General features: G+C 39.5%; 1 protein-coding gene across 2 annotated transcripts; it reads left to right on the top strand.

The window, feature by feature from the left end:
* Positions 1-26,684, top strand: Cir1 (corepressor interacting with RBPJ, CIR1). Of its 2 annotated transcripts, XM_051184466.1 has the most exons (10): positions 1-162; positions 1,992-2,086; positions 4,876-4,949; positions 5,455-5,465; positions 5,549-5,613; positions 6,072-6,120; positions 7,929-8,046; positions 23,196-23,302; positions 24,389-24,474; positions 25,691-26,684. In XM_051184466.1, the coding sequence occupies exons 1-10, from the start codon at positions 91-93 to the stop codon at positions 26,337-26,339; spliced, it is 1,326 nt and encodes a 441-aa protein (XP_051040423.1). In that variant the 5' UTR covers positions 1-90; the 3' UTR covers positions 26,340-26,684. The 2 variants fall into 2 exon arrangements, with proteins under 2 accessions (XP_051040423.1, XP_051040424.1); XM_051184467.1 differs by lacking the exons at positions 1-162; positions 5,455-5,465.
* Positions 26,685-27,392: the final 708 nt, after the last annotated feature.

Genomic DNA, 27,392 nt, shown 5'->3' on the forward strand with positions numbered 1-27,392 from the left:
ATGCTCTCCTTACAGTTCCGGTGACGAGCTCGGAGTTTGTTTACGTTCCTCGCAGACCTAGCGGCTGGCTTCCCTCTCTCGGATTCCAAGATGGGGAAGTCGTTCGCTAATTTCATGTGCAAAAAGGACTTCCATCCTGCGTCCAAATCCAACATCAAGAAGGTGAGTAAAGGGATCCGGACAGGGCAGCGACGTGACGAGCTCCCTGGGACAGTCGTGTCCTACGCAGGCCTCCATGCTAACCCAGCATACCGACTGGGCCTGTCAGTCAGTGTGGAGACTGACGACGTAGCTCGGTAACACTGTCTGCGGCCCATTCCGGGTCCGTCTCCGTCCCCCAGAGCCCTAAGACCAAGACCCCGCCCGAGCTCTGCTTCCGCTTAACAGGTCTTTCACTCTCCGTCCCCCATCTCCATCCCGTAGTGTCATGTCTGATGGCCGCAGTCAAGTTCAGCGTTTTAAAACAATTACAGGTCAGCCAAGTGCTGGACAAGGGACTGAGGAGAGAATTGCAGCGAAAGGATCGGGACGGAGAGTGTCTGAGCTTTGGGCTCAGGCCAGGTTCTTGATAGCTCAGTACAGTCCTGAGGCCTCGCACAAAATGTTTAGTGTTATTATCGTGAGCCTCCTACTTTACTGATTAAGAATGGCAGTGTCAGTTGCCCTAATGTGTAAAATTGTTAGGAAGATTAAATGAGATAGTGTGGGAAAAGAATGGAAACGGAAAATGAAGACAGCACTGTGCATCCCGGAAAATACTCAAAAGTACACACAAGCTTGTGAGAATATATTGAGCTTTTAGTTGTTTCTGAGCCAGTTATAGGTCCTGTATGTTATCAATGTGTGTAAAGAACGTTCTGTAAAAATATGATTTTTTAATTTAAGTATGAGCATACATGTACATTAGAATATCTGTGGAAGAAAATATAGGAAATGCTAACACGGGTTATCTGTGAATATACTTTTTTTTTCTGAGACAGGTTTTCTCTATGTAGACCAGGCTGGCCTAGAACTCACAGAGGTTTGCCTGCCTCTGCCTCTCAAGTTCTAGTATTTAAATTTGTTACATAATTTTTAAGTCACTCCTCTCCCCCCCCCAAAAAAAAAACTTGCTAGGTATTTCCATCTCTTCCTTATCCCTTGACCTCCCCCCCCCCCAAGTCTTGTTCCGTTTATTTTTTACATACTCCTATAGCCCACATGTCTTTTAACACTTTTCATGATCTCTTTTTTGAGGCTGGGACTCCTGTCTGGCTTCAAACTTGCTGTGGAGAGTGGACGGCCCTGAACCCCTAATCCTCCTATATGCCTCCCAGATGCTGAGATGACAGGTTTAAGCCACAGCACTTGACTTTCATCTCTCCTTTTTAAATAGTGAAATAGTTTATAATGTGCAGAAGAATCACAATGAGCACTTCGTCAATGGACCTGTGTTTTACTTTTATTTCAGTTAACTGAATATAAGTTCTTGAGCAATTGAGATTAGTTAAATAACTGTGAAGTGTAAAGCTTGAGATACATGGTAGTTTTTCTGTTTTGTTTTGTGGGGGGGGAGGGGGGCCATGGGAGTTGTTTTCAGATAGGGTCTTACTTCAGAAGAGCTCTGGCCAGCCTGGAACTCTTAGTAGTCCTACCTCAGCCGTGGGCCAGCACACCTGGCTGAACAGGTGTGGTTGATTATAGAAGACAAGGGAGATTCCAGGGCTACCAGGATGCTTTAGTGGATAAAGTGTTTGATGCACTAGTGTGAGGTTAGAGTTTGGATTCCTAGCACCCACATAAAATCCTGGTGGCCCATTTGTAACCCTCCATGCAAGCTGGCAGCTAGACTAGTAGAATTGTTGAACTCTGGGGAAGATACTTTGTTTTAAACCCCGGACTCCATACTCACAGGCACGTACTACACACATGTAGACATGCATGTGTATACACACAAAGCAGACTTCTTATTTAATCCAGTTGTTAAATTATATTTTGTTTCACTAATATAGGTATGGATGGCAGAACAGAAAATATCATATGATAAAAAGAAACAAGAAGAACTAATGCAACAGTATCTTAAAGAACAAGAGTCGTATGATAACAGGTAAGTGCCACCTTCTTAGTGTTTTTAGAAGAATCAGTTGCACGGGATTAATCAATACTGAGTCAGCTTCTCTCCCATAGTTATACATAGTCACCTTTTCCAAATTTACCTATTCTTCACATAAAATACCGCTTCACTGAGTCATCCAGACTGTGAGCAAGTCCTGCATGAGGCAGAGCTTGCAGAAATAATAAACACTGCATGTTAACTACTGAGACTGCTTAGAAAGGGTTCTTTTTAATACACTGTAGTGAAAGATACTCAGGACACTTGGAAGAGAAGCCGGGTGTCTCTGGCCCGTGGGTTGTGGCTAGTGTCCATTAACTTCCAGGGTGGTGCCTGCCCTTTAGCTGCTGCCATTGTGTTTGTATTTGGCTAACTTACTGATTAGTAGTGTTTTAGTTACATAGACTGTACTCCGAAATGACATTTATTTTGAAACATTTTCGATTGAAACTTGAGACAGTCATCAGTTTATGGGTTATTGGATCATACTGCTAACATTAGCATATAGGTATCTCTTCAAGACTGTTTTCAGTTGCTTTGTTCGTGTGCTTATGAGCAGAATTGCTAGATCTCAAGGTAATTCTTTTTAAAGTGTTTTAAAGAGCCACCAAACTTTTCCATGGCCTAAGCTGGTCTTGAACTCCCTGTGAAGCTGAGGATGGCCTTAAACTCTTGGTCCTCCTGTCTTGAACTCCCTAGTGCTGGCATGTGCTACTATACTCGATGTATGTAGGAGTCAAACCCAGGGCTTGCAGTATGTCAGGGCAGCACTCTGCCCACTGAGTTACATCTCAGCGCATTTGTAACAGCCATGCTGATAAATGCGAAGTAGTGGCTTGTAGTTTTTATTTCTATTTCTCGATTTCTAATAAAGCTCAGCGTTTCATGTACTTGATTTACAATTTTTAAGTGGTGTTAAGACTTACAGATCTGTTTAAAACATACCTGGGTTTTTAAGTTTGTTTGGTGTTGCTAAGCCATCAGCATATCGAATTTCAAAACATTTCATCACATAAAAAGGAAATGTGTTCACTAATAGTCATTTCCTAATTTATCCTATTTATGCCTCTCACAAGTCATTGCCATTTTACTTTCTACCTATGAATTTTGTGGAATTATGGACACATAAGGCAGATGATGAAGTGGTCTTTTGTGACTTTTTTTCTTTACATTTAAAAATCACATTTATTTGTTTAACTTTTTAAATTTCTAAACATATACTTTCTTAGGTCAGGTGGTGGTGGCATATGCCTTTAGTCCCAGCACTCAGGAGTCAGAGGAAGGTGGATCTCTGTGAATTTCATGCCAGCCTCATCTACAGAGCAAGGGCCAGGTTAGGTTTCAAAGCTACACAGAGAAACCCTGTCTCAAAAAAAAAAAAAAGTGTGTGTGTGTGTGTGTTTACTTATTTATGTATATATGTGTGTAATGTGTATATACATGGGGCATATGAGGACCTCGGTGCACATGTGGAAGTCAGATGACTACTTGGTGGAAGGCAGGTCTCTCTTTTCACTGTGTAGGTCCCGGGGATTGAACTCAGGTAAGCAAGCTTGGATGGTGGCAATTTTGACCCCTGAGCAGTGGTGTTACTGGCCCCTGATTTTCTTCATTAGCATGCTTTTGAAGGTCATCTACCACATACATTAGTATATGTTCCTTTTAATTAAAGAATACTGTTCCACGATAAAGATAAATATGTATATGTCCTTCTGGGTTTTTTTTTTTTTTTTTTTTTTTTTTTGGTTTGTTTGCTTGTTTTGTTTTTCTTTTGTGGGAGAAGGGGGGAGTATAGAATCCATTAAAGGAACAAAATGAGAATTACATACAATAATGTAGCATATCCTTTGTGATTGCCTTTTCCAAATACAAAGACATTTCATACTTAGACTTTAGCTTTTGCTAATATTTAACTTGGATTTTACAGACTTAACTGTCAGTGTAGCCATACTGTTTGTTGGGGACCTTTTAGCTAAGAAGCCCAGCAGAGGCATGCTGTACACAGAACCTACAGCAAAAGTTCCAGTCACTAGCTAAGATTTTTTGAGGAATAGTCATTTCTGGCTTCATTGTATTAGCGTATTGAAGAATTTTATTAATATTTTTTTCCTTGTTTTCAGAAAAAAAAATGGTTCTTAGGGCTGAGGAGTTAGCTCAGTTTGTAGCACTCTTTCCCTCATTTCTCTCTCTCTCTCTTTCCCTCATATCTCTCTCTTTCCCTCATCTCTCTCTCTCTTTCCCTACTCTCTCTCTCTCTTTCTCTTCTCTCTCTCTCTCCTCTCTCTCTTTCTCTCACACACACACACTTAAAAATACTAAAATAGCTGGTGGTGGCAGAGGTGCACGCCTTTAATCCCAGCACTTGCACTTGGGAGGCAGAGGCAGGCAGATCTCTCTCTGAGTTGAAGGCCAGCCTAGTCTACAGGACAGCTAGGGCTACACAGAGAAACCTTGTCTGGAAAGACCAAGATGAAAAAATATAAAATCACCTTAAAAAGAAAAGGTTGTGGCACCAAAATATCTGATAGCACATAGGATTTCAAAACTATTTCAGCAGCATTTCATAGTGTTTAAGAAAATTCTGTAAGAGTAGCCATGTCATCTTTTTTCCTTTCTCATTGAGAGAACTAGAGGGAAGAAGGAAGCTGCAAAATTACAGCAAGTTCCTAATAAGGCAGCACCTTTCGGGCTTTGTCACTAATAAAAATATCTTAATTACTTTGAGAGATTGTATGCTGTCATGTTCTTCCCTTTGTTTAAAAGTGTGCCGTTATTTCATTTAGATTGCTTATGGGAGATGAGCGTGTAAAGAACGGCCTGAATTTCATGTATGAGGCTCCACCAGGAGTTAAAAAAGGTACTTACCTTGTTCCCTTGAAGCTTTGATGTGGGTATGATGGTTGAGAAGAGCAGACAGTATTTTAGAGGTTATTTTTTGTCCTTCCCAGTGCTATTACTCTGTAATGATATCAGCTCAAATGCTGTCATCACACGGTAGAATAAACACAAAATGTTCTTCTGATGTAGCTTATGTCCTTTGCGGGAGGGAAATGCTCAATATTGCAGAAGTATATTTATCCTTTTATAATGTACACATATCGATAGTCCTTACTAAACACATTTTCAAATGGAAAGTTTGTTCACTGCCAGTGCAAATGTAAAAGCTTAAAAATCACGATACCTCTTCCGGACTCTAGTATATTTTATCCTTCAGTGGTCTGGGGTTTTATCTTATGATAACAGAAAAACCAGTTGACCCACAGGTTACAGTTAAGTAACACAACATAATAAGTAGTAGACTTTTCCACCGACACTGCTAACTCGTTCTGCTTCTCTCCCTCTGCTCTGAACATGCAATCAAGAAAACAAAGAGGTAAGTGCTCTTCTCTGTTTGAGTTGATTTATGGTTGATTGTGATTTTATGGGAGAGTAAAGAATTTTTACTGACTCCTGTAGAAAGAAGAAACAGAAGGAGAGACAGAATACAAGTTTGAATGGCAGAAAGGTGCTCCGAGAGAAAAGTAAGTGCTGGTTTGTTTCTAGAGAAAACATGTGTCATTGTCTGCCTCTTGGTTCGTTGACCAGGGCAGTAACTAACTGGCTTACTGCAGACAACCAGCGTGCTTCATTCTGGCCTTAATTTGCATACTTGTTTGCTTTTTAAAGCTGTACACGATCAGACGATATAGGCCAGTGGTTCTCAACCTGTAAGTCGTGGTTGTGCGGTAGCAAGGAAGGTATTTTTATGGCTGGGGAGGTCACCACCATGTGAGGAACTATATTAAAGGCTTTCAGCATTAGGAAGGTTGAGAACCACTGTTGTAAACACTTAAAAATTGATGTGTATCTTATATTTTTATAGTAGTAATACATTTTTATAATGCTTTATGAGCGATAAACATTTTTTGAAGTTAACTGGCATTGAATTTATTAAGTTGTTCTTAATACTATAGTCTTACATTTTTTTGGTACTTAACAGATATGCCAAAGATGACATGAATATCAGAGACCAGCCCTTTGGTATTCAGGCAAGTGACACTATCTTTTCAACAATAATTTTTATTTAGTACCTACATCTTTACATTATTTTCTCAAAGGTGTTTGTTTTAGAGTTCTCTAGAACAAAACTATACATAGGATGAATATGGGTATCAAAGGATGGTTTATGATCTTGTCTGGAGGATATGCTTTGGGAAGCCCCACAGTGGCTGTCTCATGATGGATAGGCTGAGAATGCAGTAACTGTTGAGTCCACGAGACTGTCCCTGCAGAGCTGCTAGTCTTTAGTCTGCATTGAAATCTTGAAGAGGTTGGATTTAATATCAACAGCAACAGGATAGATAGAGGAACTTCAACTTGCCAGTGAGAGAGAGCAAACAGGCAAAGAGTGAAGCTTCCTTCTTGGAGTACTGTTTATGTGGGCTGTCACCAGGAAGTGTGGCCAGATTTCAAAATCTGATGAAGAAAATCCCTCACAGGAGTGTCTTAAAGTAGGGTTTTATTGCTGTGAAGAGATGACGTAATCATGACGACTCTTAAAAGGAGAATATTTAATTGGGGCTGGCTTTTAGATCAGTGTCTGAGGTCATTATCATGGCGGGAAGTATGGTGGCATACAGGAAGACACGGTGCTGGGAAGAAGCTGAAGGTCTACATCTGGATCCCTAGTAACATACCTCCTCCAACAACACCACACCTACTACAGCAAGGCCACACTTCCTAATAGCACCATGCCCTGTGAGCCTGTGGGTGCCATTTTCTTTAAAACCACCACACAGGAGTGTCCAGCAGCTTGGGTTTTAGTTGTTTCCAGAGGTAGTCAGGTTGTATCATGATGGGAATGAGGAGAAAACACTAACTGTAGTAGACAGATGGAAGATGAGAATCAAGTTTTCTAGTGAAGGTATAATGATGCGGTTACTACCTCTAGGTCAAGAGAGGATGTTAAAAATGTTACTGATTTAGAAAGAGTCAACTGTCACTCCAGGGATGATCCTTGTAAAAAGCATTACTTTTGTCACCTGTGCATTGTCTATGGCAGCTCTCCAGACATGTATCCTGTCACAGCAGCAGAGTCAGTAGGTGCAACATACACAAACATAAAATAAAAAACTTAAAATACCATTTTTACTTCACAGAATAAGTTTGCTAACCCCTGGTTTAGAAATGTGAAACTTCAAGGCTAGAGAGAATAGCTCAGTTTAGAAAAACAAAACAAAACAAAAACAACCTACTTTCACAGTGTATTGTGAGGGCCCGGCTTCAATTTGGAGAAATGTAGCTGGTGTGGAAACAGGCCTGGATTTCCAACATGAAGATTGAAAGCGCAGCTTGAACTGCACCAGGGACCCAAGAGGGGGGAGGAGCAGGGTATTAGGTGAATGTATTAAAATTACAGAACCTAAAATTAAACCATGACATGACATAATTCTTTGTGATATTTTCCCATTTCTTTTTGGGTGGTGTTATTTTATTGTAGAAGACACAGATAGGATTCACCTTGGATTTTAGGCAAATTTATAGTAGAAGAGTTTAATATCTGTATTGACTTACCCACCATAGTTATAGAATCTCTTTCCCAGGAGATCTTTTTAAAAAGGAACAGCCAAGAATGGTGGTGTTTGTTTTAATCCCAACACTCTAGGAGCAGAAGTGGGTGGATCTCTGTGAGTTCAAGGTCAACCTGATCTACATAGCAAGTTGCAGATCAGCAAGGGCTTTAGTGAGGCCCTGTCTCAAGAAAGAAAAAGAAAAGGGGGCGGGGTGGACTAAGTTAAAACGCTAAGTTGAATGTTAGGCTGTTGGTATTTGAGAATCATGTTTATCAATCTCTCAGGTTCGAAATGTGAGGTGCATTAAATGCCACAAGTGGGGTCATGTGAACACAGATCGAGAGTGTCCTTTGTTTGGTCTTTCTGGGATCAATGCAAGCTCAGTTCCTACTGATGGCTCAGGTAAGCATTAGACAAAATTTTGTCAAACAAGGAAAGATAAAGTGAAATTTTATTTAAACTGAAGTCTCTTGTACTTGAGTTTAGTTTTTGTGGATTAAGACACATTCCCAAAATAGGATGATAGAGCTAGTGGTGTAACCGGTAGAGGGCGTTGCTTGTCAGGTGTGTGTATGAGGTCTTGGGTTCAGTCCCTCGCACTCCACTCACCTCCCTGCCTCCCCCTAAAAGGTGATAAATGGGAAACTCTTCATCATCTGAATGCTCTAAAATAGGGTTTAACTTTTCAAGCCAAGTTTCTATGAACTTTATTGGATTTTGAGGTTTTTTTTTTTTTTTTTTTTTTTTTTTTGGTTTGTTTAAAACAAGGTTTCATAAAAGCCAAGCTGGTCCCAAATTCACTACGTAGCAAACTCCTGATTCTCATTCTATACCTCTTGAGTGCTAAGATTATAGCTGTGTCTTGGAGACAGGGTCTGACTCTGCAGCCTTGGCTAACCTGGAACACACTATGTAGACCAGGCTGGTCTTAAGCTCACAAAGATCCTCCTGCCTCTGCCTCCTGAGTGCTGGGATTAAAGGCGTGTACCACCACTGCCTTTTTAAAAATATTTTTATTACTTCTGTTTACATGCACATGTGTAACTCCTATGGAGAAGGCCAAGGAGGCCAAAAGAGAATATCATGTCACCTGGAACTGGAGTCACAGGTGGTTGTGACATGGGTGTTAGGAACAGTTGGGTCCTCTGGAAGGTCAACGAGTACTCTTAACTACTGAGCCATCTCTCCAGCCCCACTAATTTTGATTTTAAAGTCATGTAACATGTATCATGTTTATCATGTTACTAGCCTATAATTAGGAGAAGAAATAAGTGTGTGTGGGGTGTGTGTGTGTGTGTGTGTGTGTGTGTGTATGTATGTATGTGCGCATATGTTAATAATGCACATGTAAGTACACATTTGTGTATGTGAATGCAAATGTGTGAATGCCAGGGGGAATGCATGCCAGGATGCAAGTGTGGAGGTCAGAGGACAACCTCTGGTGTCATCCAGTCCTTGCCTTCCACCTTGTTTGAGACAAATTATCCTTGTTGATAGATGCCACATTCTCCAGGATCACTAGCCCACGAGCTTCCAGGCAGTCTCCTGTCTCCACCGCTATCTTGTGGTAGGAGAGCTAGTGTCTTAGTTACTTCTTTATTGCTGTGAAGAGACTCCATTACTAAGGGAACTTATAGAAGTAAGAGTTTATTTGGGCTTACAACTTCACAGGGTTAGCATTAAGCGAGGAGCATGGCAGTAGGTAGGAATGCATATTGCCAAAGCAGTAACAGAGAGCCTGTATCCTTGTCTGCAAGTAGGAGACAGACAGAAAGCTAACTAGGAATGGGATAGACTTTTGAAACCTCAAAGCTCACCTCTCTGATACCCTTCTAACAATGCCACACTTCCTAATCCTTCCCAGACAGTTCTACCAACTGGGGACCTAGTATTTAAATATATGAGCCTTTGGGGGCGTTTCTCCTTTATACCCCCACGGCGGCTAGAGTCACAGATGAATGCTGCTGTACCTGGCTTTGCATGGCACCTGAGGATCTGGATGCTGAGCCTCACACCAGAAGAGGAAAACACTATTTGCTGAAACATCTCCCCAGCCTAAGAAATGGTTCTTGTTTTCTTTTTCCTCTAAAAAATGTATTTATTTATTTAATGTGTGTGGGTGTTTTGCCTGTTTGTGTAGCTGTGCAACATATGCATGCAGTGCCTGTAGAGTCCAGAAGAGGGCATCAGATCCTTAGGAACTGGAACTGCAAATAATTGTGAGCCCCCAAGTGAGTGCTGAGAATCAAACCAGGGCTCAGTGGAAGAGCAATCAGTGCTCTTAACCTCTAAACTGTCTAAGCCCCAAGAAATGGTTCTTAAATTTAGATTCTCCTGAATTGTAAGACGAGGCTGGACTGAAACCTCATTTCTCTTTAATTGGGAAATGAAACCTTAAAACTGAGTTTTGTTTTGTTTTTAAATATGAAAGACTAATGTCTTTCATGTTAAGTGTTAAGTGTCTTAATTAGGGCTTCTGTTGCTGAAGAGACACCATGACCAAGACAAAACTTATAAAGGGAAACATTTAATTGGGTAGCTTGCAGTTTCAGAGGTTTAGTCCATTGTCATCATGGCAGGATATGGGGGCATGCAGGCAAACTTGTGGAGAGTAGCTACATCCTGATCTGAAGGCAACAGGAAATGGACTGAACTAGGCATAAATTGAGCATAAGAGACCACAGTGACACACTTCCTCCATCAGGGCCACACCTACTTTAACAAGGCCACACCTCCTAATAGTGGCACTCCCTATGAGTTTATGGGGCAGTTACATTCAAATTATCCCAGTAAGTTGGCTTTTGCTTAGAAGTTATTTACCTTCTGCATATTGCTTTCTACTTAAAAAAAAAAGTAATTTGATTTGGATTATATCTATCATTTTTTATGAAAAAACTGAAAAGCTTTCATTTAAATTTATTAGAACCTTCTTAATATTTCATTGAGACAGACCATTTATCAAAGCCCAACTCAAAAAAAGGTATAGTGGAAATAATGTACTTAACTCCATAATCTTAAGCAGTTCACATTACTTACAGGAGTTTCAGCTTCTGATTTTAAAAATAAGGATAAGCCAGGTGTGGTGGTGCACACCTTTATCTCAGAATCTCTTGTGTGTTTGAGGCTAACCTGATCTACATAGAGTTCCAGGACAGGCAAGGCTACATAGAGGAGATCCTGTCTCAAAAGCAAACAAAAAAGGATAGTAGTATAACTTCAGTCTCCATCTTTTTTAGAGTAACTGTAAAACTACTTTTCCTCCTCTTTGTTGTCTTACCTTCTGTATTTTAAAACCACTATATACCTAGTATTGGAGAAATGGCAAAATAAACACTTCTATAAATAGCCTTTCTAGAGGGCCTCTGAAAGTATGTATAAAAAGAACCTTAAGAACAGGGCCAGGGAGATAGCTTAGTGGGCAAGATACTAGTTTTATAGTTAAAAGATTAGAACCAAATGTCGTGACAAGTAAGGAATTGGTAAAATAAGCATCGTTCTGTTGTGTGCAGGGATGATCATGTAGATTGAGCTGCAAGCCTACCTTTGAAAATCAGTTCATTCTTTATTTCTTGGTTTTTCAAGACAGATTTTCTCCATTAATAGCTCTGGCTGCCTTATAACTTGCTCTGTAGACCAGTCTGGCCTGGAACTCACAGAAATCCGCCTGCCTCTGCCTCCACCTCCTGAGTGCTAGGATTAAAGGAGTGTACCACCACTGCCCGGTGAAAACTAATTCTTTTAAGACTATAGTTTATTGTTTACTTTTTCAAATAATTGTATCTGGGAACCATGTATTTGGCATTGTCCACATAAGCCAGTAAATTTTATGTTTTGAACTTTGTATTTTAACTTATAGAAGACAGCATGTCTAATTAAAATAGTAAATTAACATGTCACATGAAAACAGACACAATAGCTCCAAGTGTCTAGTCTAGCCAGAAAACAGACCTGATTATTTATGAATCTGCCTAAGAGAGGAAGACGGTTAGGTAAGGCAGACCTTGTGCAGGGGAAAGCTTGAACAAAGCGTTAAAGACAGAAACAAAACATAGCACAAAACAGTTAACTTGGGTCACTTTAGATGATTAGACTCAGATATAAATGGCTCTCAAAAAAGTGGTTGTCCATTCATGCTGCAGCCTGCATTTCTTAAATGTAATAACCTAAGGAATCACTTAAATATTTTGTATAAATAGTAACTTTCTTGGACTAGAGAGGAATCTCAGCAATTCACAGCACTTACTAGAAGACATAGGTTGGGTTCCCAGCACCTGCATTGTGGTTCACAATTGCCTGGACTCCATGTCCATGGGAATCCAGTGCTGTCTTCTGACCTTCACTGTCACCACATAAACTCGATGCCCATAAATACACCACACTCAGGTGCACATGTGCGTGCACACATAAGTAAATGTTTTAACTTTAGCTTCCAAGCCCCATCATAGAGTGCTCCTAAATGAGAGCATGCAGTGGGAAGTCCTCTGTACATGCCCGGTGATGCTTGTGACCTGGATATGGAAAGCTGTTGCAAGCAGAATTGATGTCTCAGCATAGTACTTATCTGTGTGTTGCTTGTTTATTTGGGAAGGGGAAGAGTTTGAAGGAAAATGAGTTATACTGAAAGAGCTTTAACATTTTCAACATTTCTCATTTTCACTTGCAACCTAATCTAGTACTAAGGAAATAGGCAAGATAAACTGTTAGTATGATTCTGATGTAAAACATGCATACCAATTAGAACTGGAAGGATATAGGGAGAGTAAGATAATTAACAAGTTCACTTGTAAGATTACAGGCAATTTTTACCTTACATTAAATGTATGATAATTAAAATTGGAAAAGAAGTTTAAAATTTGAGCCTCTCATATTGAATGTCATATGCTGGTGTTCTGAACACTAATATTTTCCTTTATATTTCCATATGAAACTTCATTTCAAAGTAATTTGAATAGTTAGAGCTCACTTACTAGTGTGTTGTAACGGGTGTGTTCATGATGAGAAATGGATAGCAGATTCTAGTAATTCTTGCCTCAGTCTTTTTAGAAATACAGTGTTAGGGAAATTTCCATTTGTAGTTTTTCCTTCCAGATTGACAAGATATAAGTACAAGAAAAATATAAATAAATACATAGGTATTTTGATTCTTTATATCTCATACACTAAGACTGTCTGAAGGCATTGAACTCTGTGATTGAATGAAGATAGAATAGACCAGCACATAGCACAGATGGTAAAGTTATATGAGCCTAGTGCAAGTTCCCAGTGTAGCCAGGCCTGACTGGATTAATGCCAGTCCGTGAGAAACTGAGGCAGAAAGGTTGAGTTACATATTGAGATTCTTAAAGTACTGTTTTATATCAGCTTGAAAGGCTGATTGAAGATTGAGAACCATCTGCTTCAATCATATGTAAGAATAACAGAATCAACAGCATAGTGCTTGGTTCTGTTTGCTTAAATTTTAGGACTCGTAACAGTCATAAACTTTATCCTAAGGAAATAATCATGGATATGTTGATAAAGAACAAAAAAATGCCTAAATATCTAATAAAAAGGCATTAAATGAGTAAGTTTGAACATTGTTGCCATGGCATACTTTACTATGCAACAATTAAAATGATAGGAAGAAACCTATGCTGGTGGTACACACTTTTAATCTTAGCACTTAGAAGGGATAAGTAATCAGATCTCAACCAAGGATGCACAGTAAGACCCTGTCTCAATAAATAAATAAGATGATAGGAAGATTGCTTAGTGATATGGATGTTGCTTGCAACATTTGGTCAAATAAAAAGGTTATAACACATTAGGATGAGAGCTCAGAGGTAGAGGCTTTGTCTACAATGCACAAGGCCCTGGATTTGAGCTTAAACACCTCCCACTTAATTACCTGATTAATAGACTCGTGTTTCTCTTTAGGTAGACTTAGAGCAAAACACAGAATTTAGAAAAGTTGCTGGAAGGAAATAGACCAAAATGTTAAGAGTGCTTTTATTTGACTGGTAGGATTGCCTAAGATACTTTGCCCCATATTTTTACTTATCTGTATCTCCAACAGTGAAAGTAAATCACTTTTCAAATTTTTAAATGAACATTGTTTTATAAGAATTAAACATTATACATAGGGGATCAGGTATTTTAAGTCATGTTGCTCCATTAACAGCACCTTTAAAGTCTGACTTGAGTCTAATACTAGCACTTAATGAAAGCTAATAGGAACTCTTAAAAGCTTCTCAAAAACAAAATCAAAACACTGCGGTATCAAATAGGAAAGCAAACAATGGCAGTGTATTCTGAATTTGAATGCAGTAAAAAATAAACTGACCAATTTCCTAATCCACTTGCTGATTCAAGCTAAAAACGTCTTTTCATTTAAAAAAAAAAAAATCACCTATTGAATAATGTCCTGCCAGTGAATAGAGATTATTTTTGCAATAAGGCAATTTCAGTGGATGTGGTTATCATGGGATAATCACACCCCTGGGGTACAGCCTTGTGCCTGTAATCTCCCAGGAGTGTAATTATTTCATGATAACCACACCCCCTGGTGTTACATTATTTCTATTATGAAATTCTTAGTATAGTATATAAAGTAACTTACTTTGATCACTGGAAACTGCAAGGTGCAGTTAGAATATTCCAGCTGTGAGGTTTACAGAGACCAGCTATAAGATTTACTTCTCCTTTACAGAGTTAAATTAGGCAATCAAAATGCTTCTTTGGGCTAAGCTGGTTTAGAATATCTTTTCTGCTGATAAGATCATCTTAAGTTTGTAAGTTTCCATCCACTTCAGACACATCAAAATTACCTCCAAAACTAGTAAGCTTCAGCCATGAATGAATTTTTCTAAAATATCTGTCCTACAGTGTAATTATATTATGGCAGCCCACATGCTTTTCCTATACTAGGATACTGGGTGCGCTCTCTCTCTTTCTCTCTCTCTCTCTCTTTACCTCTCTCTCTCTCTCTCTAACAATGTGGCCTGTGCCCTGAGCCTGGCTTTACCTCAATGTGTAGCCAAAGATTCCCTTGAACTCTAATCCTTCTGCCTCCATCTCCTGAGTACTGGGATTATAGGCTAGAGCCACCACTCCTGGTGTATGTATGCAGCGCTAGGAATCACACTCAGGGCTTCATGCATACTGGGAAACACTATACCATCTGAAGCTATATACCAAGCCCTGTCACCCTTAGTTTTGCTACTGACTCTTAATTTTAATGTATATTACAATTAAACTTCTTTAGACAAAGTAGAGTGGAAATTTCCGAGTGTTTTTTCATCAACCTTATTGAGCTATAATTTCAAATGAACAGTTCAGTTCTGTGGGTTTCTCTGTGTAACCTTGGCTTCCCCAGAACTCTCTCTGTAGACCAGGCTGGCCTTGAACTCATGAGATCCTCCTGCCTCTGCCTCCTGAATGCTGGGATTAAAGGTATGTGCCGCCGCCGCCCAGCCTCAGTTCTGTAGTTTTTAATAATTTGCCGAGTTTTATATCCACAGCAGTCAATTTTAGGGCATTTTCACTACCCCCAAAAGAAACCCCTTACCCTCTAGCTTTCATTCACCCTGTAGTTGAAGGGGAAGGCAGCCACTGGTCTGTAGATCTGCCTGTTTTGAATATTCCAGCCTTCCATGGAGTACAGCTCTCCTGTTATGATTAAACACTCACACAGCAATGTGAACCGTCATATAATAAGCCTTCTAGCCCATCAAGAAATAAATTTTAGTGTGATTGCCTGTAGAACAGTATGCCAGTATAACATGTTGTCTTCATGAAATCAAAAAGTAAAATTCTATTTCTTAGATTCTTCCTTTTTCTAGAGATTTGGCTGTGGTCATGGTGTCTCTTCACAACAATAGTAATCCTAACTAAAACTTTGAACTTTGTTAGTGTCAAATTAATGTCAGTATGCTAGCTTTTCTGGTTACTGCCAGCATAGTATGCCCCTTTGTCCATCCTCCTCTGAAGAACTACTTTTAATATTTCCTTTAACACAGGTCTAGTTTTTCTGTACTGGATTTTTTTTTTTTTTTAATTTTATGAGTGTTTTGCCTGCATGTGTGTCTGTGCACCTCATGTGTGCCGGATGCTAGCAGAGATCAGATGATGGTGTTGGATCCCGTGGTGCTGGAGTTAGGGATCCAGACCTAGGTCCTCTGCAAGAGCAACACGTGTTCTTAACCTCTGAGCCATCTTTCCCACCCCAAAATTATTTTTTAAAGTGGTTCTTTAAAATTGTACTGATGCCAACAAATTTAGTATAGTCTTAATTCTGTCAATAAATGGCTCTGGTTTTGTTAAAGACTTGTCTGATACTAATGGAGGATACAACTGTCATAACCTCAAAGGGTTTTATGAGTCTCGGGTCACAGTCATAGTCTGTATGCATGTGCATGCAGGTCACAGTCATAGTCTGTATGCATGTGCATGCAGGTCACAGTCATAGTCTGTATGCATGTGCATGCAGGTCACAGTCATAGTCTGTATGCATGTGCATGCAGGTCACAGTCATAGTCTGTATGCATGTGCATGCAGGTCACAGTCATAGTCTGTATGTATGTGCATGCAGGTCACAGTCATAGTCTGTATGTATGTGCATGCAGGTCACAGTCATAGTCTGTATGTATGTGCATGCAGGTCACAGTCATAGTCTGTATGTATGTGCATGCATGGTGAGCTGCACAGGTCCTCTTGTCTCCTTCCTGGTGCTGGGATTACAGGCAAAGAATGAAATTTAGTTTATCTTGTAAATACTGATTCTTCTGCCTGAAGCAGAAGAGTGTGAACCTTCCTCCAGCCCCTTGCTTTTACCCTTTCCTAACCCTCTGGAAGTCTGGAAATGGAAATCAGTTTCCAGTTTTCTCTTGGAAACTGTTTTCTCTGAATTAGGGACTTTGTCTTAACACTTTTGTATCCCTGTTGCCTGTACAGTGTCTGTGTTTCGCAGGTAATAATTTATTTATCAAGTGTGTGACTGAAAAAGCTTCACTAACCTTTCAAAACAGCAAAGGTTATCACTTCTAAATATTTTATAATAGAAAGTTATAAGTTTCCTATTAACATTTTCTCAAAAACGTTGCAAGCGTGAAGACAAAAACAAGACTCCTTGTCTTAATGAGACAGATCTTAAAAATCTTATATTATGTCCAAAGTTCAAGCTCTCCATGCATCCCTCCCCTTATAGTAAGATATATAATGTATAGATACAATTTAGGGTCTGTATTGCCACCACTTAGCAATCATTGTTGACTAAATGTATTGTTACGACTTTTTTTCTAAGACAGGAAGGATCTCGCTATATAGTCCTAACTTACCTGAACTTCCTATATAAACCAGTTCGGCCTCTAACTCACAGAGATCCACCTGCCCGTGCCTCCTAAGTGCTGGGGTTAAAGGTGTGCTCCACCACACCCCAACCTCTTACAACGTTCCTAAGTTAAAATGCACTACTGTTAGGTTTGAGTTTGACAGATGTGTCCACTTGCTAACCACATCCTTGACAGGATGACTATTACCCTCACTCTAGAGAATGTCCACTTGGCCTCCTCCCATAAGCACTAACTTCTCATTCTGTTTAACTTTTTCCTGAGCTTCCTGTAGAGTATAGTCTTCTCCCTTCCCCAACTGATTTTTTGAGTGAGAGTCTCATGTAGCCAGTGCTAGCCTCAGATTCACTGTGTAGCTTTGGATAACCCTGAATTGATCCTGTTACTTCAGCATTCCAAATGGTGGGATTACAGGCATACACCACTATGCCCAGTTTATGACATGCTAGGGATCAGACCATACATGCCAGCTGAGTTATGTCCCCAGCCCTCGGGGTATTGTTTTTGAAACATTTATATTTCTGTAACTAATTTAAAGTGAATAGCAAGTTCTGATTCTTCATGGTCTCACAACACAGAGGGGTCTCACAGTCCCCTAGGCAGATGAATTAGCTTTATTGTTGTATCACCACTTTATATGTAAATTAAGTTGGAAACATAAGTAATAAAGATATAATCAAATATGTCATAGATCTTTAGATTGATTCTGTAAGGCAAGGTTGTTTTTAACAAATAATAATTTTGACTCGCATACAATAAGGATAGTTTCATATTTCCTTGCCTTTGTATTTTGCAACCACATAGATGAAAATGAAATGCTTAATTTTCCTTTACATTCTGTCTCTTAATAGAGGCCAGTTAGCTGTCTTCAGCCCTGTTGTCTCCAGCCTCCCTTAAAATGTGCTGGCAGTGTGTCAGGAAAATCCTGAGGATGGCACACTTTAATACAGTTAGTACAGTCTGCTCTTGCATAACCTTTAGAAAGATCATACATAGAACATTCCTGTCTTTATAAATAAACATCACCCACACGCTTTATTAATAGCCTTGTTCACTTTTTCCTGGGACTTACGCTACATGTTTCTGCTTCATCCCCTGCTTTTTTTTTTTTTTTTTTTTTTAATTTTTCTTTAAATTTCTTAAGTTACTAAGTTAGCATACAGAGTAATGGATTTCATTATGGCATTTTGTAATATATGCCATTATAATCAATCAATCTTTCTCTCTCTCTCTCTCCTTCTCCCTCTCTTTGTGGGGAGGGGAGATGGGGCCTCTCTATATAGCTCCAAACTCAGAGATTCATCTGCCTCTGCCTCCCAAGGGCTGAGTTAAAGGCAGGAGTCTCCATGTCCAGCTTCCATTTTAGTCTTTTTTAAAAGACAACTTTTGATAAGCTTTCTAGATTTTTTTTCTTAATGTGTGTGTGTGTGCGTGTGTGTGTGCGCGTGCGTGCGTGTGTGTGTGTGCGTGAGTGCGTGTGTGTGTGTGTGTGCGCGTGTGTGTGTGTGTGTGTGTGTATGAATGCCACCTTGATGCCTAGTGCCCATGGAGACCAGAAGAGAGTCACAAGCCTATTGTGGCCTCCACGCAGCAGCAAGTTACCTTAATGGCTGAGCCATCTCTCCAGCCCCTCCATAAGCCTTCTTAAAAGCAAACTTGGTGTGGTAAGGTGTGGTAAGGAATTGGATTAAGTGTGAAATAGTTTTTGATGATTCCCACTAACTCTCTCTCTCTGAACAGTGTACTATAACTAGTGTCCCTGTGTGTCCTTGTGTGGAGTGAAAGGACAAAACAGTGATTCCCTAGACACACACAGTCAGTTTAACCTCAGGAAAGGACAAAAAGATCCCAGTACTTGGGAGATAGAAGCCAGGTGAACAGGAATTCCAGGTCTTTCTCAGCTGCACAGCTGGTTCAAGACCAGCCCCTGCCACATGAGACTTTGTCTCAATGCTTCTGCTTCCTCCCCCAAAAAGACTCTGCTTTATGGAAATGATGGTGCTATGGACCAAATTAATGTGGGGTGGAAGGGTGTGTGTGTGTGTGTGTGTGTGTGTGTGTGTGTTTAGACCATACGACAAGTTCAGATGTTATTCTTCAGGTGCCATCCACCTGGCCTGGAACTTGCCAAGTAGGCTAAGCTAGCTGACCAGTAAGTTCTAGTTATCTACCTATCTCAGGCTCCCTAGTGCTGGGATTCCAGACAGATGCTACTAGGGCAGGCATTATGGCACACACCTTTAACCCCAGCACTCAGGAGGCAGAGGAAGTCAGATCTGTGTGAGTGAGGCCAGTCTGGTTTACATAGGAAGTTCCAGGATAGCCATAGGTATATAGTGAGACTCTGTCTCAAAAAACAAAAACAAAATACATGCTACCACCCCTGGCTTTTACTTTTACATGGGTTCTGGGATTGAACTGGGCCCTCGTGCTAATTAAGCTATCTCTCTGGCCCAGGAAAGGCTTTTCACACCAGTTTACCTACCCACAGCTCACTACCCCCAGTGCCATAAACTGTAGGCAGAAATACTCATTTGAACTGCTGTTCAGGAGGCTGAAGTGGGACTGTTCCAAGTTCAAAAGCCAATTTGGGATACACACTGATTTCTGTCTCAAGGAGGACCAAAAAAAAAAAAAAAAAGCTTTCTTTGCCAAGAGTGCTGAACTGCCTTGGATTGGGTGCTGGGTGCGTGGAGCAGTGGAAGTGGTGAAATGCCTGTGTATGCCTTCAGCTTTTGCCAGGGACTGCTGCCCCTCACTGCTTCAGACACACAGCCTTTCTTCATAAAGCTCCTTTGCATTTTATTGTTACGTCTTGTGTTTGGCTTTTTGAGACAGGATCTTTCTTGGGTTACTTGGGCTAGCCACTAACTGTAGATGAGGGACACTTTGAACCCCTATCTGTTTCCTGTGTGCTGGGATTTATAGGCACGTGTCATGCATCCAGCTAAAAATTTTGAGTCTCTACACAACTCTCTAATGAAATACCTGTCTTACTGTAGATCACTTTACATCCCATTGTTTTTTGTCTATTTCTAAAAAATAGCGACCTTTAATAAGTAGATTAAGCCCTTTACAAATATAATCTGTACAACATATTCCACTTCTACATACTCTGCTTCCTGGGATTTCTTCTCTGAGATGCAGTTGCATGAGTAGTTTTCCTAGGAGAAAAGTCTGGATTTAATCAGGACATGAACTAAACTTCCATTGTTAAAGTCAGGATTTTGAGACAGTCCATATTACAGTCAAAAAAGCTGAGAATAATGAATGTGTAGAGCGGTCTCAGTGGCCTGCTTTTCTGATATGGAGTATGGTTTTTTCCTGCTGTAGAGGCCAAACCCAGTTGGCTCAGGTGCTCTGAAGTCCTCACAAACACATTTTAGGACATATACCTAGACTGAAGATGCTGAGTCAGCAGACAGTTTGCCCAGCATGTAGAAACCCTGGGTTTGCTTGTGACATGAGGCTGTGCATACTTGTATTCCCAGCTCTCAGGAGGTGGTGGTAGAAGATCAAGTGTCTAAGGCCAATAGCACGGTTGGCCTTTTTAAATATCCTTTAGTGAATACTGGCAGTATAATTTTATGAAAAAGCCAAGCATTCCTATAAATCATATCCAGCTATAAGTTTACCAGCCATTAAAAGTTACTTATTTTGTATTTGAACATACTTGTTGTGCAGTCTATTCTATTGATGTGTCTGTTTTGCCAGGAATGATATCTCATACCTTTCTTTGCTGCCTGTTCAGCATCCTGAGCTGTAGTGTTGTGACCCTATCTAGAAAGTGGTCAAGGAAGAGAACCCTATGTGTACACACACACACACACACACACACACACACACACACACACCTGTGCATATATGTTTATTATCTGTTTTGACTTTTTGAAGAGCTAGAGTTAACTTTTGTCAGCATAATTCTACATAGCCTCTGTCACAGTGACATGGAAAGTATAAAAATGTCTTGCTAAATATATCTTAATTAAACCTGCCTTGTCACATCTTCTAAACCAAGAACTTTAAACCTGGAGCTTCTGACGGTAGGAAATTTAAGTACAGAAATATGGGAACAAAACTTGACTCTGGATTGATGAGATATGCACAATAGCACAGTGGTTGATAGCCAAGTGTGAGTGAGGTTCAGTTTCCGTGCAAAGAATGACTGGGGCCATACAGATGCCACCAGAACCTGGATGTTGGAAGAAGAGAACCAACTGTGCATACCCATACACACACCTATAAAAATGTAATACAATTCCTTAAAGAGCACTTTTTATAATTTTAAAAAATACTATAAAATCATCGTGAAAATAGCCCGGATGCTGTTGATGATGAGGATTGTATTATAGCTCTACACGAGGAAGCTCATGCTAAAACAGTAATGTTCATTTCATAATCTTTTTGTTTGTTTGTTTTTATTTATTAGTTATGTATAGCATTCTACTTCCATGTATGCCTGCACACCAGGAGAGGGCACCAGACCTCATCAGAGATGGCTATGGGCCATCATGTGGTTGCTAGGACTTGAACTCAGGACCTCTGGAGAGCAGTCAGTGTTCTTAATCTTGGAGCCTTCTCTTCAGCCCATTGTTTCATAATCTTACCTGCCAACCAGGAAAGATCATTCTCAAGTAATTAGAATTAGCAAAAAGACATTGTTTCTAAAAATATTAAAATTACCCATCCTATGATGAAGATAATGAAATTAAAAGTATCCTCTCACCCTAAGGGCCAGGCTCCTAATCCTATCATGTTTGGCTTGGGCTTGTGTTTCTGGGGACCCAGCCCAGAACCCTGTTCAGGGTAGTCAGGTGCTCTAGCCCTGAGCTCCAGCCCAGCCACAACATGTGCACTTTCTGAGTTTGTCTGCTAGCACTTAAAGTTGTTAGTAATAAGACCCATTTTATGTTTTATAAAACTATGCTCCTCTATATGAAACTTGAAAAACCACAGAAGTGACTTTTTTTAATTATTTAAAACATTAGTTGTATGAGTTACTTTTAAGCCATTCAGAAGCAACTAATACTTAAATTCAAATTTTATTTAATGTTTTATTAATGCTAGAAAGCAAATTATATAAAATAATCCATAGAAATTAGTTTAAACCCCCATGTTCCAATCATGACCAAATACCCTTCACACCATGTGTGTCTCATACCTAGAACATAGAGCAACAGGTGTACAGTTGTTCTTGGTAATTTTAATAGAATATTAAGCCCTGGAAAAGTCAGTAAGCTATTAGTTACTTTTTTCACAAGAACTGCTATTGACAAATGAAGAGACTTGAACAGCATAACTTCCTGCTTTTCAAAGTAATACGTAGTAGAACATTAAATAAGGGGCAGAGGACCAAAAAGCATAAGGAGAGAATAAACTATTTGATCAACAAACTAGAAATCTGCTTGTGGGTGTTTCTCTGTCCCCCGTCTTTGCTGGCAGCAATTCTCTCCTACCACATTGTATTACACATGCATCACCTGAGGCCATGTGTTGTCACCTACTTTATGACCTGTAGGGGAAGCAGAAATGAGATGAGCCTCCTTGCCCTGAGTAAGTCCCATGTCTGAGGAAAGGGAGCAGACCTTTAAATATTTTGTTAATACATACAATGACATCAAAAAAGCAGCTCAATTTCTCGCTTAGGATATTGTAGCAAAAGTAAAAGTAACAAGTTTATGGAAAATAAAAATATACGTACCTATAGCTAGCCTGAAACTGCTGGTCACTAACCCCAGTAACTAGAGGTTTCAATTTCCAGGTACATATATAATTGCAATTAATGACTGAAGTGCCTGAGTATGTATGTATGTGTGGTGTTGGTAATTACCAAACACATGGTAGTATATTCAAAATTGGTATTTGATTTAAAACAAAATACTCTAAAGTCAATTCTTACTGAGAATAACCATTAAAAATTTAATTGTAGTTTTTCATTATTTTGTTTTTATTTTGTACTAAACTTCTTAGTAGACATTTCAATATGACAAAGTTACATAAGCCAAGCATCCCCTTGCACGTAAGGAAAAATGCAATTATTTTCTATTCTGAATCTCCAGACTGCTGTTTTAGAAAATCATATCTGATTATTTGCTCAGCAGAAGATTATTGAGTTGATTTAGCTGTGATTTTACTTAACAAAGCTTCAACTGCATTCCTACTGTGGAGTCCAAAAAAGGTAGAGAGATATAAATGATACATTCAGACTGTGATTTTTGTGAACAGGGCCGTCAATGCACCCCTCGGAGCTAATAGCGGAGATGAGAAACAGTGGGTTTGCACTGAAACGAAATGTACTGGGGAGAAACTTGACCGCAAATGATCCATCACAGGTAATGATCTTTTTATCAGTAAGCTGAAAATGTCTGGAAATCTAAATGTGATTGCTTGTGAATTGCTACTTAATGTTTTCCAATATACATATATCCATAGGAAAGTAGGGTAGAGCAAAGAAAATACTTTAAATGTATTTTGATTTTGCTTCTTTATTACTTTAACCTAAATGAGAAATTGTTTATAAACCTGTATTTTAATAAATGAAATGGTTCCTTTGGGTTTATATGGGTAAAATATCTAACTGAACTGGTGATAGTATTGTTTATTCCTTCCTGCTAACACACCCTTGAAATGACATTAAATTGAGCTAATAGAAGTCTATAAACAGCTCCCTAAGCATTACAGAAAATGCTTTAAACTTATTTATTAAACTGTTCATAAATTCAGTAAGTTTTCAAACTTACTGCATTTTGTGTGTATAAGAGCATGTGTGTGTGAGTGTGTGCAAGTGTGTGCAAGTGTGTTGCATGTGTGTAAGTGCAGGCATGCATGTGAGTGTATGTGCCAGTACAAACCAAGAGGAAAACTTGGAGCAGTCAGCTCTCTCCACCATGTGGGTCCCAGGCTTGGTGCAAGCGCCTTTGTACATTGAGCCCTGGTGTGAACTTTCAAGGCTGTATTGTTGCATATTTTATAATAAATTACTATAATTACAAAGTTTACACTCACTGATATTTTTATCTAAGTTTCATGAACTTTAGGTTTTTATATGTTTGTTCTGCTGGGCCTTGCAACCGGGGCCATGTGCATGCCAGACAAGTGTTCTGTCATGGGACTGTAGTCCCAGACTCTCAAGATGCTTCTGTTTTTATATTTCATTAACCTGAAAATGCTGTATTTAGATAGTACGTATTTAAAAGATCGAAGAGAACAGCAGCCTACTGTATTTTTGCCTGTACTTATATTCCATGTCCTGATAGTCTCCAGGAGTTATAAAGCAGCTGTGTTAACCTCTGTGACTCTGGTGTAGCTTAGCAGGTGGAGTATAAGCCCCACACTTCAGTTCCGAGTAAGCACTTTGTTTCCTGTCTGGTAACTTAGCTTGTCTGAAATTGAGCAGTTAGATGTCTTTGTTGACTTAGGACTATGTTGCAAGTGACGGTGAAGAAGACCCTGAAGTTGAATTCTTGAAGTCCCTGACTACCAAACAGAAGCAGAAGCTCCTCAGGTAACTGAGGGGTCCATGTGGGATGGCTTACCCCAGGGTTTGACCTGGGCAGAGAGCTCATGATGATGCTTAAGCTGTGGGTCGCTTGTCTTGGTTTGTTCTTCAACTAGAGTAATAATAATTTTGTCTTTTCAATTATAAGAAAATTAGTGTTTGTGTCCTCAGATTATACTACCAAACTATTGTACCTTTCAGAATGTTTCATTTGGAAGTACACATATGTAGCTTTTACTTTTCTTAATAAAACTGTGTATATCCTTGCACACCAGTTGTTCTTAAAAGATATTTTAATGTTTTTTTTTTTTTTTTTTTTTTTTTTTTTTTTACATTTTGTGAAATTTTATGAGGAATATTGAGGGAATGTTTAAATTTATAGTAAGCCTTAAATTTGTTAAACATGCCGTGTGGGCTAAAGAATTCAAGATCTGCTGAGTTCAATAGAGGGCGCTCACCATGTTTCAGTACATGGAGCTTGGCCACAGCCCAGGAAAGAGACTGGTGTCCCACAGTAACTCAGAACTCCCTTCTGAACAGCTTATGCCTCCCATACTGAAAATTCAGAAAGCAGTGGGACTGCTGTATTTCTAAAACTAGATAGTTTTAGAACTATCTAGTAATTATTTTATATAGTATCGAAGTATATTCTAATCCTCAATTTTGATCATTTGTTTGGTTTTGGCTTTTGATTTTTTTGTTTGTTTGGGTTTTTTTTGTTTTTGTTTTCAAGACAGGGTTTCTCTGTGTTCCTCTTGCTGTCCTGGAACTTGCTCTGTAGACCAGGCTGTCCTCAAACTCACAGAGATCCTCCTGCCTCTGCCTCCTGAGTGAAGGTGTGCACTGCTACCACCCATCAATAAATAATGTTAATTAATGTTCCCACACTTAAAACACAGACACAAGATTAACCTTTCATCTAACTCTTTCCCAAGTTTTCTTTAAATCAAGAGAATCATTTTATTTGAAATGCTAAACAATTTCATGTTCTGACTCATAGGAATGTTTTGTCAAAAGAACAGTCATTCCCATTGAAGTATGGTTAGGAAGTTGGCTTAATTTAAATTCCTACTAATGTCTACATGCCTGAGTAATTTATGGAAGAAAATGATTTATCATTATAAACTAAATAATATGTTTAGATGTGGGCATCTAAGAAGATATGTTGTCTGTTGACAGTTTCTCTTTTGTTGACGAAAGAACTTTTTCTTTCCAACTATAGGAAATTGGATAGACTTGAAAAGAAAAAAAAGAAAAAGAAAAGTGATAAGAAAAAGAAAAAGTTACAGAAGAGTAGAAGTAAACACAAAAAACATAAAAACAAATCCTCTTCCTCCTCCTCCTCCTCTTCCTCCTCCTCCTCTTCCTCCTCCTCCTCTTCCTCTGACACAGAAAGCAGCAGTGAGAACAACAACAGAGAGAAGAAAAGAGAGAAGGAGAAGAGGAAGAAAAAGAAGAAAACTAAATGCTCAGCAAGGAAGATGAATGACTCTGAAGAGGATAAGTCTAAGAACAGACTTCATGAAGAACTTTCTAGCAGTCACAGTGATGCGGGGAAAGCTGAGGAAAAGTTAAGGCTTCCAAAACAATCTAGTTCTGGGGAGAATAGCAACCGGGTCCTTTCTGGTTCTGACCGAAAGTCCAGAAGCCATCGTCATAGTCCAGAGAGGAGAGGGTCTGACAGAAATGGCGGAATCCGAAGTCGGAGCAGGGCTGAGAGCAGCAGGAGAAGCCGAAGCAGGAGCCCTGGTAGTCACAGGCAAAGGGAGGCGAGGGACTGGCCACGGTGGAGCCCTCCTGAAGAGCGGACCAGAAGGAAAGACGCCAGAAGCCATGGCGATGGTGAACATAGAAGAGAAAGGGCACGGTGAGCTCCCAGGAGATAAAGGGAGTGAGTGGCAGAGGGAGAGCTCCCTGGGAATAAAGGACTCCATTTTCTTAGTAGCTTTAGCAAGGGCTAACCTACATATTATTATCTAATAAAAAAAAAAAAAGGCTCTTAATTTTCTGTCTCTGTAAGCTGTCATTTCAAGTATGAAAGCACCTGAGTACCACAAGGTTGCCTTCATAGGTATTTGTAGGGCTCTACTTAGGGGATAGAAAGTTTTGTTTCTGTTGGTAGCTGTTTCTTATGCCTTGCACCAGATTTAAAATATGTAACTCATTGTGATTTTGTTGTTGCTTTGAAATCCCATTAAAACAGTGACAACCTTGAATATTATCAGTTCAAATTTGTTATATTTTTAAGATTTGAATTTGCTTGAAGAGCAATGGAATTGGTGGAATTCAGTAGGGTGAATGAAACACTGCATATCTATCAGTATTTCCTTAAGACTTTAAAACCCAGAATTATTTCTGCAGAGTAAGATATTCACAGTTGAATGTCCTATTATTTGTCTATGTTGACATATAAAATTGCTTTAAACTTTACAATTCTGAAAAGCAGAATTCTGATATGGGTCTCATGCAGCCCAGTCTTGGCATCTGCCCCCCTTCTCTGTAATTCAAGGCTCATCTAGTCCCTCTGACACTGATTCTACAACCCCCTTCTACTTGGTAAGAACCCTTGTGAATATATTGGGTTACCTGATGAATCAAGAATAATCTCCACATTTAAAATCAACTGATTGTCAACCTTAACTTCTCTGCACCTGGAATTTTCCTTTTCCATGTAATGTAACATATTCACAGGCTCCAGGGTGTGGAGACACGGATATCTTTTGGGGACTGGATATTCTGCCTACCACAATAGACTTTCTGATGTTAGACATATCATTAAAAGGTTTTTCTTCAAAAGGTAAAGCATTTATACTACAAAACACATAGAAACAATACATTTTACCTAAAATTGGGAAGGGGTCCCTCCTCTTTGAAACAGGGTCTCAGTATGACTGTATAGCCCTTGCTAGCCTGGAGCTCACTCA

The sequence above is a fragment of the Phodopus roborovskii genome, unplaced genomic scaffold (genome assembly GCF_943737965.1).
Source record: "Phodopus roborovskii unplaced genomic scaffold, PHOROB, whole genome shotgun sequence".
Classification (NCBI taxonomy): domain Eukaryota; kingdom Metazoa; phylum Chordata; class Mammalia; order Rodentia; family Cricetidae; genus Phodopus; species Phodopus roborovskii.

What these genes read in the sequence shown, in the direction of transcription:
- Cir1 (XM_051184466.1), top strand. Translation starts at nt 91, where the DNA reads ATGGGGAAGTCGTTCGCTAATTTCATGTGCAAAAAGGACTTCCATCCT. An exon ending in CCAAATCCAACATCAAGAAG is followed by an intron (nt 163 to 1,991) that starts GTGAGTAAAGGG and finishes TCACTAATATAG; the next exon opens with GTATGGATGGCAGAACAGAA. An exon ending in CAGAAGCAGAAGCTCCTCAG is followed by an intron (nt 24,475 to 25,690) that starts GTAACTGAGGGG and finishes TTCCAACTATAG; the next exon opens with GAAATTGGATAGACTTGAAA.